Here is a 19,658-nt window from a genome sequence, read left to right as displayed (position 1 = left end):
CTTAACCGCATCCGGGCATCGTTCAGCCTCCCATTGTATCTGTACCAGATGGAAATTCTAGCGGTACAGCCATTGAAGGCTTCACGAACTACGTGGTCCAAATATATGTAAAATAATGTGGGAGCCAGAGGACATCCCTGTTGCACCCCAAGGTGTACAGGGAATGGCTCTGGCTCACGGTCACGTAGTTTGACGCGGGGCTGCTCACCATCATGAAGGTCCTTAGGATGGTGAGCAGTGGGTGAGGAACTCGGAAAGCACGAAGAACAACCCAGAGGCCAAACCTACTGATGGCATCATAGGCCTTGAGCAGGTAAATAAATCACACACATGGACTAAGACCTACACATGGGCCTACAGACATGCAAAGAAATTGACTTACACTGACTAACATGGAGGCATGCACACACAGCAACTAACACACACGCACATGGACTCAGACACACACACACAGATATGGACTCACACACACAAACACATCGACTTAGACACACACACATATGGACTGACACACACGTAGACATCCACTTGAGATACACACACATGGAGTTACACACACATTTGGACGTACACACATACAGCGACTCACACACAGACATACGTGGACTCACAAACACATTGACGTAAACGCACATATGTACTTACACACATGGACTAAGACACACACATGGATTTAGACACACATAGACTGACACACACACAGCCCTACACACATACACATGTGACACACAGACATCTACTTGAGATACACAGACATGGATGAACACACACATATGGACTCAAACAAACGCATTGACTTACACACACATCGAGTGACACACACATGTATAGACTTACAAACACATGTGGACTAACACATACACATATGGACTCACACACACATACACATGGACGTACATGGCTAGATCACAGACTGGCAAACCGTCGCAGCGTCATAAAAGCGCAGCTTAAAAGGGAATATTTAGCAACCTAAAAATAAAGAGTTTTGTGCACACAAGCATTATTGTAATTTCTCCCAACGTATGTTTGATAATAGTAAGCAATCAACGTGAGTTCTTATCTGCACACAAACATTATTATAGTAATGTTTGTCAACTAATGTGTTTAACAATAATAAACAATGGACTTGAGTTGTTAGCGTAAGAAGCAAGGAAATTTGTACTTACCATAGGCATGTTGAGGCCTTGTGCGATGCATAGCCCCCGTCCTGGCCTATATTGGCAGGCGGTGGAGTTGGCACGTTGCCAGGCTAGGGGCTGGGCCGCTACCCTCCCCCCCCCAAAATCCGCCGCCCGTGCAAGAATAATGCTATGTAAGCAGTAAAATATTATCTACGGAGTCTGTAGTATAAACTGAATGCATCGTGTGGGGGGGGAGGGGGGGGGCGAAAAGGACATGACACTGTGAATAAATATCCGCAGCGTGATGTATGTGTTGGCTGTAAAACGCGTAAAATAAAATGTCTCCCGTGAGCTGGAGCGAACGCGCATGACTTGGCAGGGTCTGTCCCGCCCCCCCACGCAATTGGCGTCACTTGGTACGGTCGATGTCGTGCAATAAGTAAATAAAGAATAATATAAACGGCACAAATGTGTTAATTAAACTACTTTAACGTCAACAGACGGGAAAACGGAATAGCCTATTCCCACCGCGGGGCTTAGAGCGTGCCGCCTGGCAAATTATTTCGGTCTTAAACCCCACCGTCCGAGAACCAAATCCCCCGCAAGCACGAGCGCACGGAGACTTTTATATATAAGATTATGTTTATGCAGAGAACAACTCTGCTTCATTGTTTACTATAATCTAACTAATACGTTGCCTAATATTACAATCATAATGTTTGTGTGCAGAAAACTACATTTTCATTCATAGGTTGCTAAATATTTCCCTTTTTGTGTTCCTTTTTACGACGCTGCGACGGTGTACTGCCATTTTGTGCTGTCGACTGCTGATTCATTAACATCAGTGCACTGCCACTATTATCTACACTGTTAATTTTGCTTTTACCCATTATGAGTGAATGCCAGTCTATAATCTGTTGCCTGCTTCTTTACCTCACTAAGTGTACTGCCAGCCTTTCATGTCGACTGTATCCTGCTTTTTTAGCTGCTGCCTATATTGTCAGCTTTTTATCGCCACTGTAGAAATGCTTATGTCATTGAGTCGGCGTACTGCCAGTCTATAATCTATGCTATAGCCTGCTTCTCAACGTACCTGTGCGTACTGCTGCTATTTAATATACACTTATTTCAGATTATTTCTACTATGCATTTCTATTGTTTCGATTGCTCATGTCCTGCAATTTACTGATACGTAGTACTGCGATGCTGATAGCTGTGCCATCATCGGGGATTGCTGTGCACGTCGATGTGTGTGTGAGAGTCGATGTGTGTGTTTCAGTCCATATGTGTGTGCGTGTTAGTCGATGTGTGTGCATGGCTCCATGTCAGTATGTAAGTCAATGTGCGTTTGTGTGTCTATGTGTGTCAGTCAGTGTGTGTGTGTACGTCCATGTGTATGTATGTGTCAGTCCATATGTGTGTGTGTTAGTCTACATGTGTGTATAAGTCCATACATGTGTGCGTGTCATTCGATGTGTGTGTGTAAGTCAATGCATGTGTGTGACTTGATATGTGTGTGTTACTCCATGTGTCTTTATTTAAAGTATATGTCTGTGTATGAGAGTCCATATGTGTGTGTACACCAATGTGTGTCAGTCTATGTATGTGTGTGTGAGTCTATGTGTGTGTGTGAGAGTTGCTGTGTGTACATCGATATGTGTGTGTGTGACACCATGTGTGTGTATATCTCAAGTGTATGTGTGTCAGTCCATGTGCATGTGTGTTAGTCGCTGTGTGTGCGTGGCTCCATGTTAGTTAGTGTAAGTCAATTTCTTTGCGTGTCTGTTGGTCCTTGTGTGCGTCTTAGTCCATGTGTGTGCTTTATTGACCTGGTCAAGGCCTATGATACCATCAGTAGGCCTAGCCTCTGGGTTGTTCTTCGTGCTTTTCGGAGTCCCTGACCCTCTGCTCACGATCCTTAAGGACCTTCATGATGGTGAGCAGCCCCGTGTCAAACTACGTGGCCGTGAGTCAGAGACATTCCCTTTACACCTTCGGGTGCAACAGGGATGTCTGGCTCCCGCATTATTTTACATATATTTTTACCACGTACTTCAGAGGAATTACCATCTGCTACAGATACAATGAGAGGCTGATCGATGCTCGGGTGCAGTCAAGGGATGGCTCCCTATTGCTCAACCACGTTATGTATGCCAATTATCTGCTAATTGCTGCTCACTCGGAGGAGTTCGAGGTGCTGCTGCTGAACCTGGAGCTTGCCACCAACAGGTGGGGCCTTACCATCAGCCCCACCAAAACTAAGCACCTGCCTGGCTATTTTATACCATCGGAAATTTCACCCCCACAACTCCCAATTGGTGATGGGGCTGTTGTGGAGACAGTGGACAGTTTCCCATACCTTGCCAGTGTGCTAATGACCGGCTCCGGTTTAACAGCAAAGGTCTTACTCCAAATAAGTCGAGCTGCATTATCTTTGCATTGGCTGCGTAACGCTGTGTGGAAGCTACCTGCTCTATCACTCCGTACAAAGCTTCAGGTCTTCTCGGCACCACGGTCATTCCCTCCAAACTCTATGCTTGCGAAACTTGGACCCCCCTAATGGAACATCTTCGCCGGTTATAAACATTTAGGATGGCCTGCCTACGATCCATCCTGGGTTTAACCTGGCTGCATTGTGTGAGGAGCTCACAAATCCTTGAAAGATGTGGACCAAGTCCCATCGGTGACCTCCGGCAGGCAAGGCTGCGTTGCTTGAGTCATGTAGCCCGCATGGCCAGCCACCACATGCCTAAACAGCTTTTGTTCGGCCGGATCCAGGGGGCTGGAGAAGACATGGAGTTATGTGGTACAGGAGGATTTGTAGCTGAGTCCACTTGCGGATGACTGCTACCAGCTGTGTCAAGATTGGCCTCTGTGGAGGAGGCTCCTGAAGGATGCTACTGGGCAGTTGGAGGCAGTCACCCTCCAACAACAACGGAGGGCGGAGGAGCGACGCTCACAACAATGAGCGGAGCGCCGCGTGGCTAAAGCACAGAAAGTTGCCACAGTAGGGGCCACAGGTGGTGCATCAGCCAGTCGTCTCAGTCAGTCGACCTGTGCCATCTGGGTTTGCTCCGTGACCTCCTGCCAGCAGGCATTCGACACTTCACGTGGCCTCAAGGTGCACATAGCCTGGCACAAGCGTTGTCGTGACGTCACCGCCACTTAGTGGCGAATGGCGGTTGTTGTTCAGTTTATGTATGTGTGTGTGAGTCCATTTGTGCGTGTAACTCTATGTGTGCGTGTTAGTCGATTTGCGTGTGTAACTACATGTGTGGCTGCCTTTTTTGCCTGGGCAACGCTGGGTACTAACCGCTAGTAGCTAACATAATTAAGTAGGTCCCGAATTTTGTTATTGTATGTGGTTTTGTCCATGATGACAGTGGCATTGCCCTTGTCGGCTGAGAGGATGACCATGTCATCTCTCTTTTTTCATTGAGAACGCTCAAAGTACTAAGTCACGTTTTGCAGAGGGGTCAAATACTTATTTCCCTCATTAAAATGCAAATCAATTCATAACATTTTTGAAATGCGTTTTTCTGGATTTTTTTTGCTGTTTTTCTGTCTCTCACTGTTCAAATAAACTTACCATTACAATTCTAGACTGATCATTTCTTTGTCAGTGGGCAAACGTACAAAATCAGCAGGGGATCAAATACTTTTTTCCCTCACTGTATATTACTCTGTGGATGCAAAATATGAACTTATTTAAATGACCATCTGTGCTGGCTTATACAATGATGGCTGTCCTGCCTATGATTCATCCTCTTCAACCAGACTTGGATTAGAAGCTTACAGATCCTTAATATATCAATATAGAATATTATCTTGAGTATCTTTGGCAGGTGAGGCTGCATTGGTTCGGTCATGAATCCCGCAATCCCAGACACTGCATGCTCAAGCAGCTTTTATTTGTTAAGATGTAAGGGGCTGAACAGGCATGGCATTGGCCTGCCAATGACTGATGCCAGGCGTGAAGATCGGCCTCTGGAAGAGGCCCATGAGGTATGCTGCATGGCAGTTAAGAGATATTTGCTCTGCAACAACAATGAGGTCGGAAGAGCGACGCCCACATGAATGGGTGGAACGCTGGGTTCCTAACACCCAGCAAGACAGTGGAGCACAGCTGGTTCATCTGTCGGTCATCCCTTGACACCTGGATCATTCCCATTACCTGCTGACAAAGAATCCACATTTACATGGCCTTAAACTTCACCTATCATGGCATTAGCACTGTGATAAGGTTACTTCCAATTTGTGATGAATGGTGACTGTTAATATAATCTGTTACTGATCCATGTGAAATGCATTTGTATGTAAGAGTGTATCTATGTGGGGAGCAGTGGCGCAGTTATTTCACTGCATTATGAACTCAACAATTAGTGTTTGTTTATTGCCGACAGCAAACATGTTTGATAAATGAAAGCTGAACTTCTTGTGGGCCTCTGCTATGTTGATTGATCTTAAATTGCATAGTGTGAAGTCAGGAAGCATTAATACTGAGCAGATGAAGGCAGCCAGGCATGGTTCTGGACACACCACCTTTTTACCATGCCAGTGTGTGACAGTGTCAAGTTTGTATTTGCAGTAAAGTATATTAACTATTGAACATGTCGGTTAAATCAAAACAAATAGTTTATTTTAGTTTTCCTCAGGAACTTTTTGTAAGAATGGAAACAGTCAGCAAATTAACACAGCACATATCTTGCTGACGTTAGATCTGTTCTTCCAAGCATTCAAGCAAATCTGAGCCTGGCTTCACACCTCTAAGTTGCACTTGAATATTAATTTATGCATAATACAAATAGTATTTTCAACAGCCTTTGCTTTGTTAGCTGAGTTTAGCTTTTTTAAATATTCCTTTTGTAGCCAGGCAGCCGAAATTATGTACAGTGATACCTCGGTTCACGAACGCTTCTGTTCACGAACAACTCGGTTCACAAACATAAAAGTTCATAAAAATATGCTCCGGTTCACGAACTCCGCTTCGGTTCACGAACAGGAGCCGTGGCCATTTTAATGCTATTTCCAGGCTGTCACATGGTCGTGACTTCCTGTAGGAAGATCGTGGAGAGAAGAAGAGACACAGAAGTACTGTGAGTACTGTGAAGACACTTTCAGTGACTTTTTGGTGTGCTTTTTAGCACATACAGTACTGTACTGTACTACTGTACTGTACAATACTGTACTTACTGTATTGTACACTTCATCCGTTTGAGTGCTTACTGAAGTCATCTCAAGCAAGGTTAGTGTTCTCTCTTTATACATTACTATACTGTACAGTACTAATGTGTATTGTAATTTGTTTCATATTTTTGTGTTTCAAAAACCAAAAAAAAGGTCAGAACGGATTAACCGGATTTACATTGAACCCTATGGGAAAATGTGCCTCGGTTCACGACCAATTCGGTTCGCGACCAGAGTCAGTTCATGAATTAAGTTTGTGAACCGAGGTATCACTGTACTTGGTGTTTTGGATTAACATTTATTTCGAAGATACTAGGGCTTCCAGGCATATTTATAACCATTTGCCCTCTCATTGTATGCCTTAACAGCCCATGTGATGAATTGGGAAATATCTTGAATATATGAATAAGTATAGACGTTAGTCACGTGTGACTGTGTATATATTCATTCCTCTGTGCCTCGATACTGACTTAGATGGTGTGGATGTGTTTTTCTGCAGGCAGCTGACGTTTCTTCTGACACTTCCTCTGCAGAATTGGTGTGATGGAGCAAAGGCACTCAGCACAGCTCGGTACAAAAAGACAACAATGCGACCAGTATGCAAACAGTATGGATCTTACTGGAAATTTTACACAGCACCAGAGAACTCAAACAGGAGAGAAACCCTTCAAGTGCACTGTGTGTGAGAAGGCATTTGCACGGTCATCAAAACTTAAAAAACACCAAAGAACACACACGGGAGAGAAACCCTTCAAGTGCACTGTGTGTGGGAAGGCATTTTCAGATTCATCACATCTTAAAAAACACCAGAGAACACACACAGGAGAGAAACCCTTCAGGTGCACTCTGTGCGGGAAGGCTTTTGCACAGTCACCACATCTTAAAAAACACCAGAGAACACACACAGGAGAGAATCCTTTCAAGTGCACTGTGTGCGGGTATGCGTTTTCACAGTCCTCTGCTCTTGTAATACACCAGAGAACACACACAGGAGAGAAACCCTTCAAGTGCAGTGTGTGTGGAAAGGCGTTTGTATGGTCATCACTACTTCAAAGACACCAGAGAACACACACAGGAGAGAAACCCTTCAAGTGCACTCTGTGCGGGTACGCGTTTTCACAGTCATCTGCTCTTGTAACACACCAGAGAACACACACAGGAGATAAACCCTTCAAGTGCAGTGTGTGTGGGAAGGCATTTTCAGGTACATCTGCTCTTAAAAAGCACCAGATAACACACACAGGAGCTAAACCATTCAAGTGCACTCTGTGTGGGAAGGCGTTTGTATCGTCATCACATCTTCAAAGACACCAGAGAACACACAGTCATCAGAAGATCCCCCAGGAGAGGAGTCTGAAATCGACTTGTGAATGTCAAAGTGCTGCAATGTGCCCATCCTTAATGAAAAAAGAACCACAAGAAAATCCTAGCTTGGACACTTTAAAAGGTATCAAGTTGAAATATGAAGAGGCAAAGGTGAAATATGAAGTGACAGTGAAGAGCGAAGAAGTGAAGGTGAAATGTGAAGATGAAGATTCATATCCAAAATCAGAACTTCACATTGATGGATGCAACGTGAAGCAGGAGGAGAATTCCTACTGTGAGGCAGAGCTAGGCAACTCCCAGCAGTTTGTAGAAGTGGAGGTGTGGCTGGACTTCTTAGACAATACAAAGTCAAAAAAGACCGGGTAGATGTGTAGTGTAGCAGCGCCGAGTATTGACCAGGTGTAGCAATTGCGGGTGTACCCACCCAAGGGGAAGGGATCCTTCTTGTGGCTCCCAGAACCAGCTAGATTGTTGCAGAAGGGGGGTGTGGCCAGGGCGGATCCTGGAAGGATAAAAGCGGGATGGAGAGAGAGAGCTCGAGGCTGTCCGTGGTCTTCAGGATCGTCTCGTCGTTGCTGCTGTCCTTATCATCGCTGCCGTCTTTGCCATCGCTCAACGTCGCCATTGCTAGATAGTTATCCAGCTAACTAGTCCGTCAGCGCTGTGGTTGCTAGGCGGTCAGTGTTGTGCTATATGCTAGTGAGTGAAACAGTGTGAGTTATGAGAAATAACAAGCTCCCTCTGTAGTTTATTGTCTCGAGAGTCGTACACTACAGATGTGTAAGCTTGAGACAATGAAGCTCCAATAGATTCACCTTTGTCACAGGGCTTTAATTTAAATAAAGTGAAGTTGAACACTCAATTCCTAGGTTCAACCTGCAGAGTAAGAGCGGCCAAAATGTGTGGACCTGTGGGTTGGGTAGATGTCTAACCAGGAGCGAGAGCCAATAAGCTCCCAAGCATTCACTATGTTATGATAATAATATATGCATTCATGTGGTGATTTATTGCCGATAAGAGTTTCTTTTTGGGTTAGATCGCGTAAATATAAATGTTTCGTGGAACCCGCCACTACGCGATTTGTTCTCCAACACCGGTGTGCTGTACTAGTGTAGTGTAAAAACGCCGACTGTTGTTCAGCACTGGCAACTGCGGTGGACAAACAGAACACACGCAGGTAAGCATATACACGGGTGTGTCGGCAGGGTGAAAGAACTGGGGCAAGGGTCACGGGTCACGGAAGACCCATCTGGAAGCCCCTGAAACCTGCTAGTGGGTTCGAGAAGGGAGGCGCGGCCAGGGCGGAGCTAGGTGGCACTGGGTAGCATAAAAGCAGCTGAGAGCGGGAGCTCAGGGCTGCTAGTTCTGAGAGTGGGCTCGTCTCGTCGCAGTCATCTTCGCCGCCTTCGTCGCTGCCATCTTCGCTAGATATTGCGTGGCTGGATAGTTGTTGGCTGTTTCAGTCAGCGCCATCGGTGTTACATGGTCAGGGTTTTGTTTAGGCAGGCTAGACGACTAGGGAGAGTGCGATGGCGAACCTATGAAGTTGTTAATAAGGAAGGTGCCCCCTTACAAACCTTGTTTCCCACTACGATGACACTACAACTGGTGTCTGGAGTGGGATGAAGAAAGAACCCACCTATAGTGTCGTCGGACAATGGGGACGGCAAAACATTCATCCCTCCGGCAGCACCGGAACCCTGGTTACGAAGCCTGTTGGCGGAAAGAGAGCGGCTGCGGATCAGCAGGAGAGCGGCAGCGCATCGGCGGGAGAGCAGCCGCGGATCGGAGGGAGAGCGGCGGCGAATCTGCGGGGGAGGAGGTCGATCCTCCGCGGTCATGCGCTGAGCATGCGGCATGGCCGAGTCACAAGGGAGGACCCTGGCAGCAGTCCCCATCAGTATGGGAGAGCGGAGGAGCCTGGACCAGAGACCGTGCATGTAGTGGGCGCCATTTTGCAATTGGAGGGCTTGGCATGGCTAGCGGGCGCTATTTTGTGGAGAGCGCGGGACAGCACTGGAGGGGCGCCGGAGTCGATGGCGCTGCAAGGGGCAATTTTTGGCCTACCATGTGACACCCACATGAAATTTCTCCAGTGGAAGGGAGGGGAGGCCGAGATGCCCTTCACTTTCCGGGAGGCGCTGCTGGTGCTGGGGCGGAGGGCGCACCTCCAGATGGGTGAGGCGGCGCTTGACACCTTGGCTGTGGTGTGCAGCCTGGGGACGCACGGGAGAAGGCCCCCACGGGTGGAATGGCAACTGGGGCAGCCCCCTCTGTCCTGGGGCCCCACGGCCGAGTGTTTCAGGTGTGGTCAGCTGGGCCACATCGCCATAGAATGCTAGGGTATCAGCAGGGCGCTGGCAGCGCCACCGACGCACCCCGACCCGCCGGCAACGTCTTCCTCAGCTCCACCAATTCTGATGATTTCTGAGACCGCAGTGTGCTAAGTGTCAAGGGCTCTATCCGATTAGATGCTACTGCGTGCCCTTTAGGCCATTGTTTTTTTGTTCCCGTTCCTCGGAACCCCAAGGAATGCAAGACCCTGCCAAGGCGGGAGTGACCAGTGTCAAGGACTGGCTCACTTGAGCTACGTTCTGGTAAAGGTTGACTCTCCCTTGTAGGTGGGATTCGGGGGGGCTGTGTGTATTGTTTGGGTTGCATTGTCGGTTCGCAGGGGGGCGTCGCGGTTGTGCGGTCCCCGACGGGGTTCTTTCCCACGCTGCAGTTGCGCTGCGTGTTGTCGGTTTGCGGGGGCACTGCAGGTTGTCCTTTTTGTTGGTGGTCTGTGGGGGGCGCTGTGGTTGTGCAATGTGGTTATGGTTTGCGGGAGACGCTGCGGTTGTACTGTATGGTCGCGGGAAGTGTTGCAGCTAAGGTTATTTTTGTGGTGAATTTTTTTTGTGTTGGTGGTGTTCCTCGGAGTTAGGGGTTGCTTTGCCTGTCCACCGGTTGCAGTTGCTGGATGTCAGCCGACTTGTCCGGCAAAGGTAACTGCGGTGGACAAACAGTGCACACACCGGTGAGCATATACACAGGTGTGTTCGGCAGGGTGGAGGAACTGGGGCAAGGGTCATGGAAGACCCTACCTGGAAGCCCCTGGCACCTGCTAGTGGGTTTCAGAAGTAAGGGCATGACCAGGGCGGAGCCAGGCCACGTTGGGTAGCATAACTGCAGCTGAGAGCGGGAGCTCAGGGCTGCCGGTTCTGGGAGTGGGCTCATTTTGTCGTCGCTGTCAATCTTTGCTGCCTTCGTCGCTGTCGTCTTCGCTAGATATTGCGTGGCCGGATAGTTGGCTGTCTCGGTCAGCGCCATCGGTGTTACATGGTCAGGATTGTGTTTAGTCTAGGCTAGACGACTAGGGAGAGTGCGATGGTGAACCTGTGAAGGTGTTGATAAAGAAGGTGCCCCCTTAGAAACCTTGTCTCCCACCACGATGACACTACAACACGGTCACGGTTGTGTTTAGGTTAGGCTAGATGACGAGAGAGAGCGCATTTATATTTACGCGATCTAACCCAAAAAAACATTATTATGGATGATATTGGTCGCGAAAGCCTACGTGTTAGACTTGCTTAATTGCCTCAGCAATTCGGAGTTTTGTATCATATCTCATCACAAACACTCAAAGAGCACCTCCAAGTGCCAGCTGCCTCTGTGTGAAATAAGGTGGCCCAGCACCAACTTACATGTGGGCATGAGTCTCAGTAGGGGGCGAGAATTGATGTGTAATCTCAGTTGTGTAATTTCTTGCTATGACCCAAATTAGACAATGACACCAACATGCAATGACCTGTGTGTTTTGAATGACACTGTTTTACATCCACTGTTAAGCAGACGATGCATAATGTTACTGGAGTAGCCAGGGGTGCCTGTCGGATTTGTACCTTGCACCTCTGCAATAAATAGAGAATGCGCTACCACTTGGCTTCCCTCAATCTCAGTGGCATGCATGCAAGTGTAGTGTGCTAACTTAGGTGCTCACTTGTACTTGGAGGCAACACGTTTATTTAACACAACGGGTAACTCTAACAGGATAACAGCACGGTGGTGACCACCACGACTAACTAAACTGACACTCAGAGAGACAATTCTATAGTCGGACCAGGACAGCTAACTGGCTGCCTGATCCACGCGTGAAGACCGGAGACCGAGGACCCAGGATCGAGGATGGCGACTTAATTCCCAGGGTTGAACTCCCCGATCCCCCCCTCAGGACCCCGCTTATTTCCCTGGCATGGCTGGCCCCGCCCCTGGCCATGCCCCCCTTCCAGAACCCTCGTAGGGACTCTGGATCCCCATCACATGATCCTGTCACACCCGACTGGGGGCCCTCTGCCCCCTTCATCCGGTCTGTCACGTCCTGACACGGCCCCCTTCTCAGCAACACCCAGGCTCCGCTCTTAGAGTACCACCCCTCACACGGCACTTTCTCGGCACCGTGGTGGCTCCCATGAGGCCACCCCCATGAGGTCATCCCCCCCTTCGTAAAACACAGCCGTCCCGGCTGTCAAAAATCTCAACGCAAGGGTGTGCCTCCCAACCATTAACATCAATAAATATCCGAAGCCCGCAAAATAAATACAACATATACAACATGTATAGTCACTGAAAAAAATGGGGGGGGGGGGAAGAGAGATGGAGAAGAGGACTACAACAACAAGAAAAATGTTGGCAATGTACAGCACCCCAGCTACCCCCCCACCCCAAAAGCATGTCCCCACCCTGTGTGTGACAACACCCCTGACTACGAGAAGGACAGGTTCAGCCAATGACCCGATCGAGTGCGACAAGCAGCAGAACGATGCTCCAACAATGCACGGTGGAGGGGAGTTACTTGAATCGGGCAGTCCTCGAACGAGTCCTTGTAACCGGCGCCCCAGGTGAGGTGGGCCTGGGCTCCCTGGGAGACCCGAGGGAATTCAAAAATGGCCTAATGGGCGTGGCCCCTCCTGAGAAGACACAACCGTCGGTGGAGAATGAATGTTTGAAGGGCGATCCGCTACATGCTGAGCATCCGTGGTTGACTCGTCCGGCGACTGCGTGGCTATCAAGACCCTTCGGTCCTGTGGGTGGCACAGAATTCCCCTGAGGTACGACCTCAGCAGATGCCTTCCCCAGCTCGGCGGGCACACCGGACACTCGACCCTTAGGTAATGGAGATGAAGGGGGCACGCTCGGCGGAACAAATGGTTTCAGTTGCGACGGGTGAACAAACCAGGATCGTTGGCCGAACTGAATTTTCACACTGAGGCCTGTTTTTGTATCACGTCGACCGGACCTCTCCAAGGCTTGTACAATTTTGTGGAAGTACCCACCGGCACTTGAGGACACTGCAGCCATGCCTTGTCACCCAGAGCCCATGTCCTGCCCGACACGCGGAGTCCCCTCAACCTTTCGTTGGCCAACTGTCGTAAGGCAGAATTATGCCTGGAAGCATCACGTGCCTCCGTCACCCGCTGAAGGGTAAGGCACATGTGCTTGGACATGTTGACCTTAGACTTACCAGTCGACGCATGAGGGATTGTTCTGTTGGCTGCGAGCACCCCGGGGACATGTAAATCCCAATCGCCCTGGGACTTGCTGACCTGTTGACTAAGCATAGAGGTCAGGATCCTGTGTAGACACTCTACCATCTCGTCAGTCTGGGGTTGGTAGGGCGACGTACGGACCTTTTTGGTGCCCAACAGGTCACACACCTCCTTAAGTAATTTCGAAGAAAAATGTTTGCCCTAATCAGTAAGGAGGCGCTCCGGGGTCCCCTTATCCAACACGTACCCGTGAAGGAACACCTCCATAATAACCGCCGCCGACTGGTTGAGAAGCTGCCAAAGCCATAGGCCAACAAGAAAAATATTCGACACCCACTAATATTTATTTCCACGTGGCGTGGTCGGAAAGGGTCCGAGGACGTCAAGCGCGACGAGCTCGTTAATCCGGGAAACCCGAATAAATGGTAAGGGCGGGCAGCACATTTTTGGCAGTGGTTTCTACCGAGTGCAGTGTACACCCCTTCAGAACGTTGTACACATCACCCGACATTCCGGGCCCAAAGAATTTGAGCCTGAGGGTTGCCAGGGTCTTACGAACACCCAGGTGCATTAGGTGTTCGTGCATCGCCGCAATTTACCCCTCATCTCCATAGGAACAATACTATAGCGGCGCAACCCGCCATCCCAGCGCATCAGCAGACCCCCCTTTAGAATGAGCGGATCTACCCTGCGGCAGTCCCCCCCGTCCCTGGCATTCATGACGCGGTGTCGCATTAGGGAGGTATCCTCCGCCTGGAGGCGCCCCCATTCAGCATGGGACAACCCAATGGTGGAATTGCACGCTTCCGGAGCATCTGAACAGTCGTGCGGTGAAACATCCGCAGACGCTACAACAGAGGGAGATGACACCTCCGCAGCCGGTTTACAGCGGCCCGATCCCGTGAGACACGCGCACCCATCACCCAGCGACAGTCGCAACAGCGCATCCGCGTTTACACGTTTATAGTTTCCTATAAAGACCTCTAACCATCGGGAGAGCTGGCCGGATGGCTGTTAAATACGCAACGCGTACTGGAGAGCGGCATGGTCCATGTGTACCCCAAAAAGGCCCTGCTATCGAGGTACGGACGGTACTGTTGGATAAAAAAAACATGGCCAGCAGCTCCCATTGCGTGATGCAATAGCGTTGCTCGGCCGGTGAAAGGACTTTGCCGTCCACTACCTGCGATAGTACGGCACCGATGCCGGTGTTGCTGGCGTCTGTATCAAGAAGGGCAGCGGAAAGTCGGGGTATTTTTTACAACATTGCGCAGCTGATGAAAAGATAATGCTGCCTGACTGATTCGGACCACCCCACACACTGTGTACACACATAATCAGTGTAGACATGTATTGTGTACACACAGTGTACCTGCACAGTGTAAACAGTATGCATATACAGTGTATACACAAACACATTAACAAGAACAACAACCGCCATTCGCCACTATGTGGTGGTGACGTCACCACGGCGCTTGTGCCAGGCTATGTGACACACAGTGTTTTCACTGCTATGATTAAAGCAGTGCATACTGACTGTGTTGGTACATGCTATGATTACAGCAGTGAATACTGACTGTGGTGGGACCTGCTATGATTACAGCAGTGAATACTGACACAATACTATTCACGTTGTTGTTGTTGAACTCACGCACCCAAGGGGTCTCTTCAAGAGAGGGAGCAATGCAAAAGGAATCTGAATTAACTTAAACTGTAACCCCACTCTCGGACGTCACCACTCCGCATTACCTCATCGGCGTGAGATGCCAGGGTGGAGGTGTACCCCACTATCGACGTCATGTCATGTCTCTAAGGTATCCCCCCCCTCCCCCGTGCTTTTGAGCGTGACGTCACGTCTGGTCGGTCACTGCGGATTTCTGTTCCAGTAAAAATCCTTATTTGGGCAAATCTACGCCAAGTCACTTTCGGGTCATTAACATAATTTATTCATAAATTCACTCGTTCATTACGCCGGGTTCAGCATCCACACCCCATCACCCAACATATAGGCCTGGCTCATTAACATAATGTTTTCACTATGAGACCTCGTTTACCAGTGGGAAAATATAGTAATAGGTTTTTACCCTTTCAACTGGTACAAAAAACTGACACCTTTTATATAAGGGATCATGTTTGCAATAACCACAACACAAGCAGTCAAAATGCAATCAAAAAGAAACAACTGTGATAACAGTGCATATCATTATCAGAGTTGTTTCTTTTTGTTTGCATTTTGACTGCTTGTGTTGTGTTTTATTGCAAACATGATCCCTTGTATAAAGGTGTCAGTTTTTTGTACCAGTTGAAAGGGTAAAAACGTATTACTATGATTTTTCATGATAATTGGTTTTTTACCCTTCTATCTGGCACCAAAACTGACACCTTTTTACAAGGAGTCATGTTTGCATAGATCGCAATACCTGCAGTCATAATACAAACAAAAGACATAACTCTGAAAATGTGCACTGTCCTTGAAGTTGATTGATCCACACCCGAGACAGCTTTCCTTAGAGCCTAGTCTCATATGTGTTGGACCAGATGACGCCGAAAGGCGCACAACGATTGTGTCTAATGAAGGAATCCCAACCCCCTGTGAGCACAGGAGGCAGTGGCGCCTTTTGGCGTCATCTGGTCCAACCGATGTGAGACTAGGCTCTAAGGAAAGCTGTCTCGGGTGTGGACCAATCAACTTCAAGGACAGTGCACATTATCAGAGTTATGTCTTTTGTTTGTATTATGACTGCAGGTATTGCGGTCTATGCAAACATGACTCCTTGTAAAAAGGTGTCAGTTTTGTTGCCAGATAGAAGGGTAAAAAAACAATTATCATTTTTACTGGCAAATGAGGTTCCCATATTCTTCTTGGTTCTTTCGGTAAAGTCACGTAGAAGGGAAGTAATAAAATAATAAAAATAAAACATAATAAAATAATTCTCACGACGTTTCGGCCAAAACGCAAGCAGCCGTCCTCAGGTGAAGAATGAAACACCACCAAGCTTGGAGCGTATATTTAAGCTGGTTTGGCGGGGGGGAGGTGGGAAGAAGAGAGCCTTGACAAAATAATTTGCATATCAAGAGGAATTTAGCATATGGAAAATGCGTAGGAGATGGGCGGGGGGTTTCAAATTAATATTATGCCCGTACATTATGCAGGATTAGCAGCATCAAAGGGAGGGGGAAGGGGGGTAGCATTAACAAAGGAAAGGAATGTTAATAGTATGTAGCTGCAGTTACTAAACAACCACGTAGAAAACTAAAGTATAAACTACATAAAAAACTAAAGTATAAACGACAGCATCATCAGTATACTTACTATACAATAAGCTGAGTTACTAACAGTAAGTAATACATTACAATTGTACGTCGTAAAAATTATATAATATTCTTCCATCTAAACTTTATTCTCTTACATCACACGAGTCTACACCGTACTATATACTGCCATAGACAAACCCAACATTAAATTATATACTGTATTGCTATAAACCTTATACATTTTAATATAACACTGTATTATTCTACCAACCCTAATGTGTATCACACTGCTATATGTTTACTATACAATTACGATACTATATGTTACTTTGTACATTGTATTAAGCATATAAATGTTATACTATTTGTTATTATACACTGTACCATTGACCGTCGTGTCAATGGTATAATTTTTCAGTTACACCGCCGCTCATTGGGGGAGGGGATTGTGTGTTGAACCCCGCAAGTGACGTCATGTCACCTGCCGCGTGACGTAACGAGATACCAGGAAGCTCGGCGCGCGCGCTGAGATCCGAGGTGAGAAGTTCACATCGTGGTTGTTGTTGTCGTGGTGGTTGTTGTTGTTTACCCAGGTAGAGCCTCACTCCTCTCTCGTAGGGATATCAATTGAGGAGCAGCGAGTATGGAATCGATGTCCAGTTTGGAACATTATAACGCGGGGCCTAGCCATGCGGGGCCTTGCCTCCTGCCTTCGCCTGATTGCATTTGCTTTAATTCTCTGCTTCAGTTTAATTTGTCTTCACCTGGCTCACTACTTTGAAAATTTGTTTATTTTAAATATTTCTACTTTTTATTTTACCAGGCATAGCCCACTTGAGCTAAACCGCTCTTGTTTTCAGAAGCGACCTGCCCACAACAAAGTGGCGTATCAACGTGTGTAAATGTATATCGGTCAAATACTCTAAACGCGTGGTGATGTTGACTCTAAATGTTCAGGGAAAAACCGGAGGATCCGGCAGAAATTCCACGCGACCACGGGGAGAGAAACACGCAAACTCCAAATTTACATCCGTAATACAGGTTTGTTTGGGTTAGACCGCGTAAATATATAAAGGTGTCGTTAAACCCGCCACCACTTGACAGATAACTAGTAAGGGTTGGTCACATTAACAGAACGTGGTCAGTTCGTCACTAGTACAGCACTACACCAGTTGTGTGTTGGAGAACCAAGCCACAACATTTACAATCTGAGTACGACGTTCACCAGTAATTACAACCAGCTTGATCAGGCGACAGCCAAATGTTGTGGCTTGACTCTGGGACTATAAATCAGGTTGCTGGGTTTATAGCGCAGTACGCTAACCATTGCACTACCGCTCCCCACTCATGCATAAATATTATCGGAAGTATAGTATTTATTCAGTAATAGGCAAGTTACCCGGCTTCGCACAGGTCTCAGTAATCAAACATTAAGGTTAATGTCTTGCAATGCTAGCTTTATTAGAATTATTGAATCCTGCCAATGAAGTCTGTAAATGTGTGTATATTGTCACGGTTTTTTGGTTGTGTTATACAATCGCAGGGCTTGTTTGTTTCATAATGAGGACAGCTTTTAAATTCGTTGCCCTTGGAGAGCTTGAGGATAGACAATGTTGGATGTTTTGCCATCTGGTGGGTTTAATCGAATTAATTAATAATCAACGTTTTTGGGTTTAGATCGCGTTATTTATGAATGTGTCGTAACCCTCCACCACCCGACACGGCCAATCAGCAAAAAAGTGTCACGTTGACAAAAGACATAGTTCACAGCTTTAGCCCACCGGTGTGTTGAAACGTGAAACCACAACATTTACAATTTTTGAGTACGACGTTTTGCTGGTAATTGCATCCAGCATCATCAGCCAATTCGCCAGAATGGTGAGGCTCTGCTCTGTCTCCTGTTCTTATATAGAGCAGCAGCAGGGTGACGTCATCATTAACTCATCAACTTATCAGGTGCAACGATTTGAGGGGGGGGGGGTTATTGTAATTATATACTAGATTAGTAATCAGGCAATTGTTACGATGCGAGTTGTAGATTAGTAATCGGTTGGAATGTGTTTTATTGTGATTATGCTACGTTAGTAATCAGTTAGTGTTTGTTTCCCCTATAAGGAATTGTAATGTATCTTATTTAATAATATGCTTCCAGGCCACATTAAGCCTGTAGCTGTCTGAGCGATTAAAATTATTTCTGTTTCTCTCAATTTCAATGGATTCTCTAATTAGTCTTTGCCAGTAGTAACTAGTTTTACACAACACTTCAACGTTGTTAAAATCAATCGAGTGTCCCTGTTGGCAAGCATGTTCTGCCACTGCCGACAGTTGTATTTGCGATAGTTTAATATTTCTCTGGTGTTCTTTTAGTCTTACACTAATGTTATGCCCCGTCTGTCCAATGTAGCATTTGCCACATAAACAATTAATCCGATATACACCTTCTGTTGATAATTTAGGTAATTCGTCTTTAGTGCAAGTTACTAGTTTTTTTTATTTTGTGTACTGCACCAAATCTTACTGTAATGTTTTGCTTTTGCAAAACACGGGCTAATTTGTCAGTTACTCCTGAGATAAATGGTATTTTTATTGTTTTAATAATCTGATTGCTTTCAGCAGTGTTGCTTTGCGATCGTGATTTGGCATTTAGTGCTCTGTTAATTTGAGCATTATTGTAGCCATTCTGTCTTAGTGCTTTAACATGTTTAATCTGCTGCTCTATATAAGAACGGGAGACAGAGCAGAGCCTCACCATTCTGGCGAATTGCCCGATGATGCTGGATGCATCTTCTTGGTTCTTTCGGTAAAGTCACGTAGAATGGAAATAATAAAATAATAAAAATAACACATAATAAAATAATTCTCACGACGTTTCGGCCACAACGAAAGACAGCGTCTTTCTGACAGACCTGTTCTTCACCTGAGGACGGCTGCTTGCGTTGTGGCCGAAACGTCGTGAGAATTATTTTATGTTTTATTTTTATTATTTTATTATTTCCATTCTACGTGACTTTACCGAAAGAACCAAGAAGATGAATCCGTGCAGTCATGAAAGCTTTAAATCGAGATGCTGGATGCAATTGCTAGCGAAACGTCGTACTCAAAAAATTTAAATGTTGTGGTTTTACGCTTCAACACACCGGTGGGCTAAAGCAGTGAACTATTTGTCTTTTGTCAACGTGACACTTTTTTACTGATTGGCTGTGTCGGTGGTGGAGGGTTACGACACATAAATAACCCGATC

The 19,658-nt window shown here is 46.8% G+C and overlaps 1 protein-coding gene across 8 annotated transcripts in view; it reads left to right on the top strand.

Annotated features, from left to right (window-relative positions):
• The window catches only part of LOC133361597 (zinc finger protein OZF-like), a 37,650-nt gene that overhangs the window by 9,040 nt on the left and 8,952 nt on the right, over window positions 1–19,658 (top strand). For 2 of the 8 annotated variants that reach the window (XM_061580534.1, XM_061580535.1), the window contains exon 3: window positions 6,182–6,879. Coding sequence is in view for 2 of the 8 variants with exons in the window: in XM_061580541.1 (XP_061436525.1) it covers window positions 6,852–7,632; window positions 14,041–14,043 (784 nt within the window). In the remaining 6 variants the exon portion in view is untranslated. Of the gene's footprint in view, window positions 1–350; window positions 7,633–14,040; window positions 14,044–16,907; window positions 16,955–17,076; window positions 17,459–19,658 lie in introns of those variants that run through there. The other 6 variants (XM_061580541.1, XM_061580538.1, XM_061580537.1 and 3 more) reach the window with 6 other exon arrangements.

The sequence above is a fragment of the Lethenteron reissneri genome, unplaced genomic scaffold (assembly GCF_015708825.2).
Source record: "Lethenteron reissneri isolate LAM-NWPU_2019-01 unplaced genomic scaffold, ASM1570882v1 scaffold_115, whole genome shotgun sequence".
In the NCBI taxonomy this organism is placed as follows: domain Eukaryota; kingdom Metazoa; phylum Chordata; class Hyperoartia; order Petromyzontiformes; family Petromyzontidae; genus Lethenteron; species Lethenteron reissneri.
The sequence above is the reverse complement of the archived record's forward strand: the minus strand, read 5'-3'. Positions and strand labels throughout refer to the sequence as shown.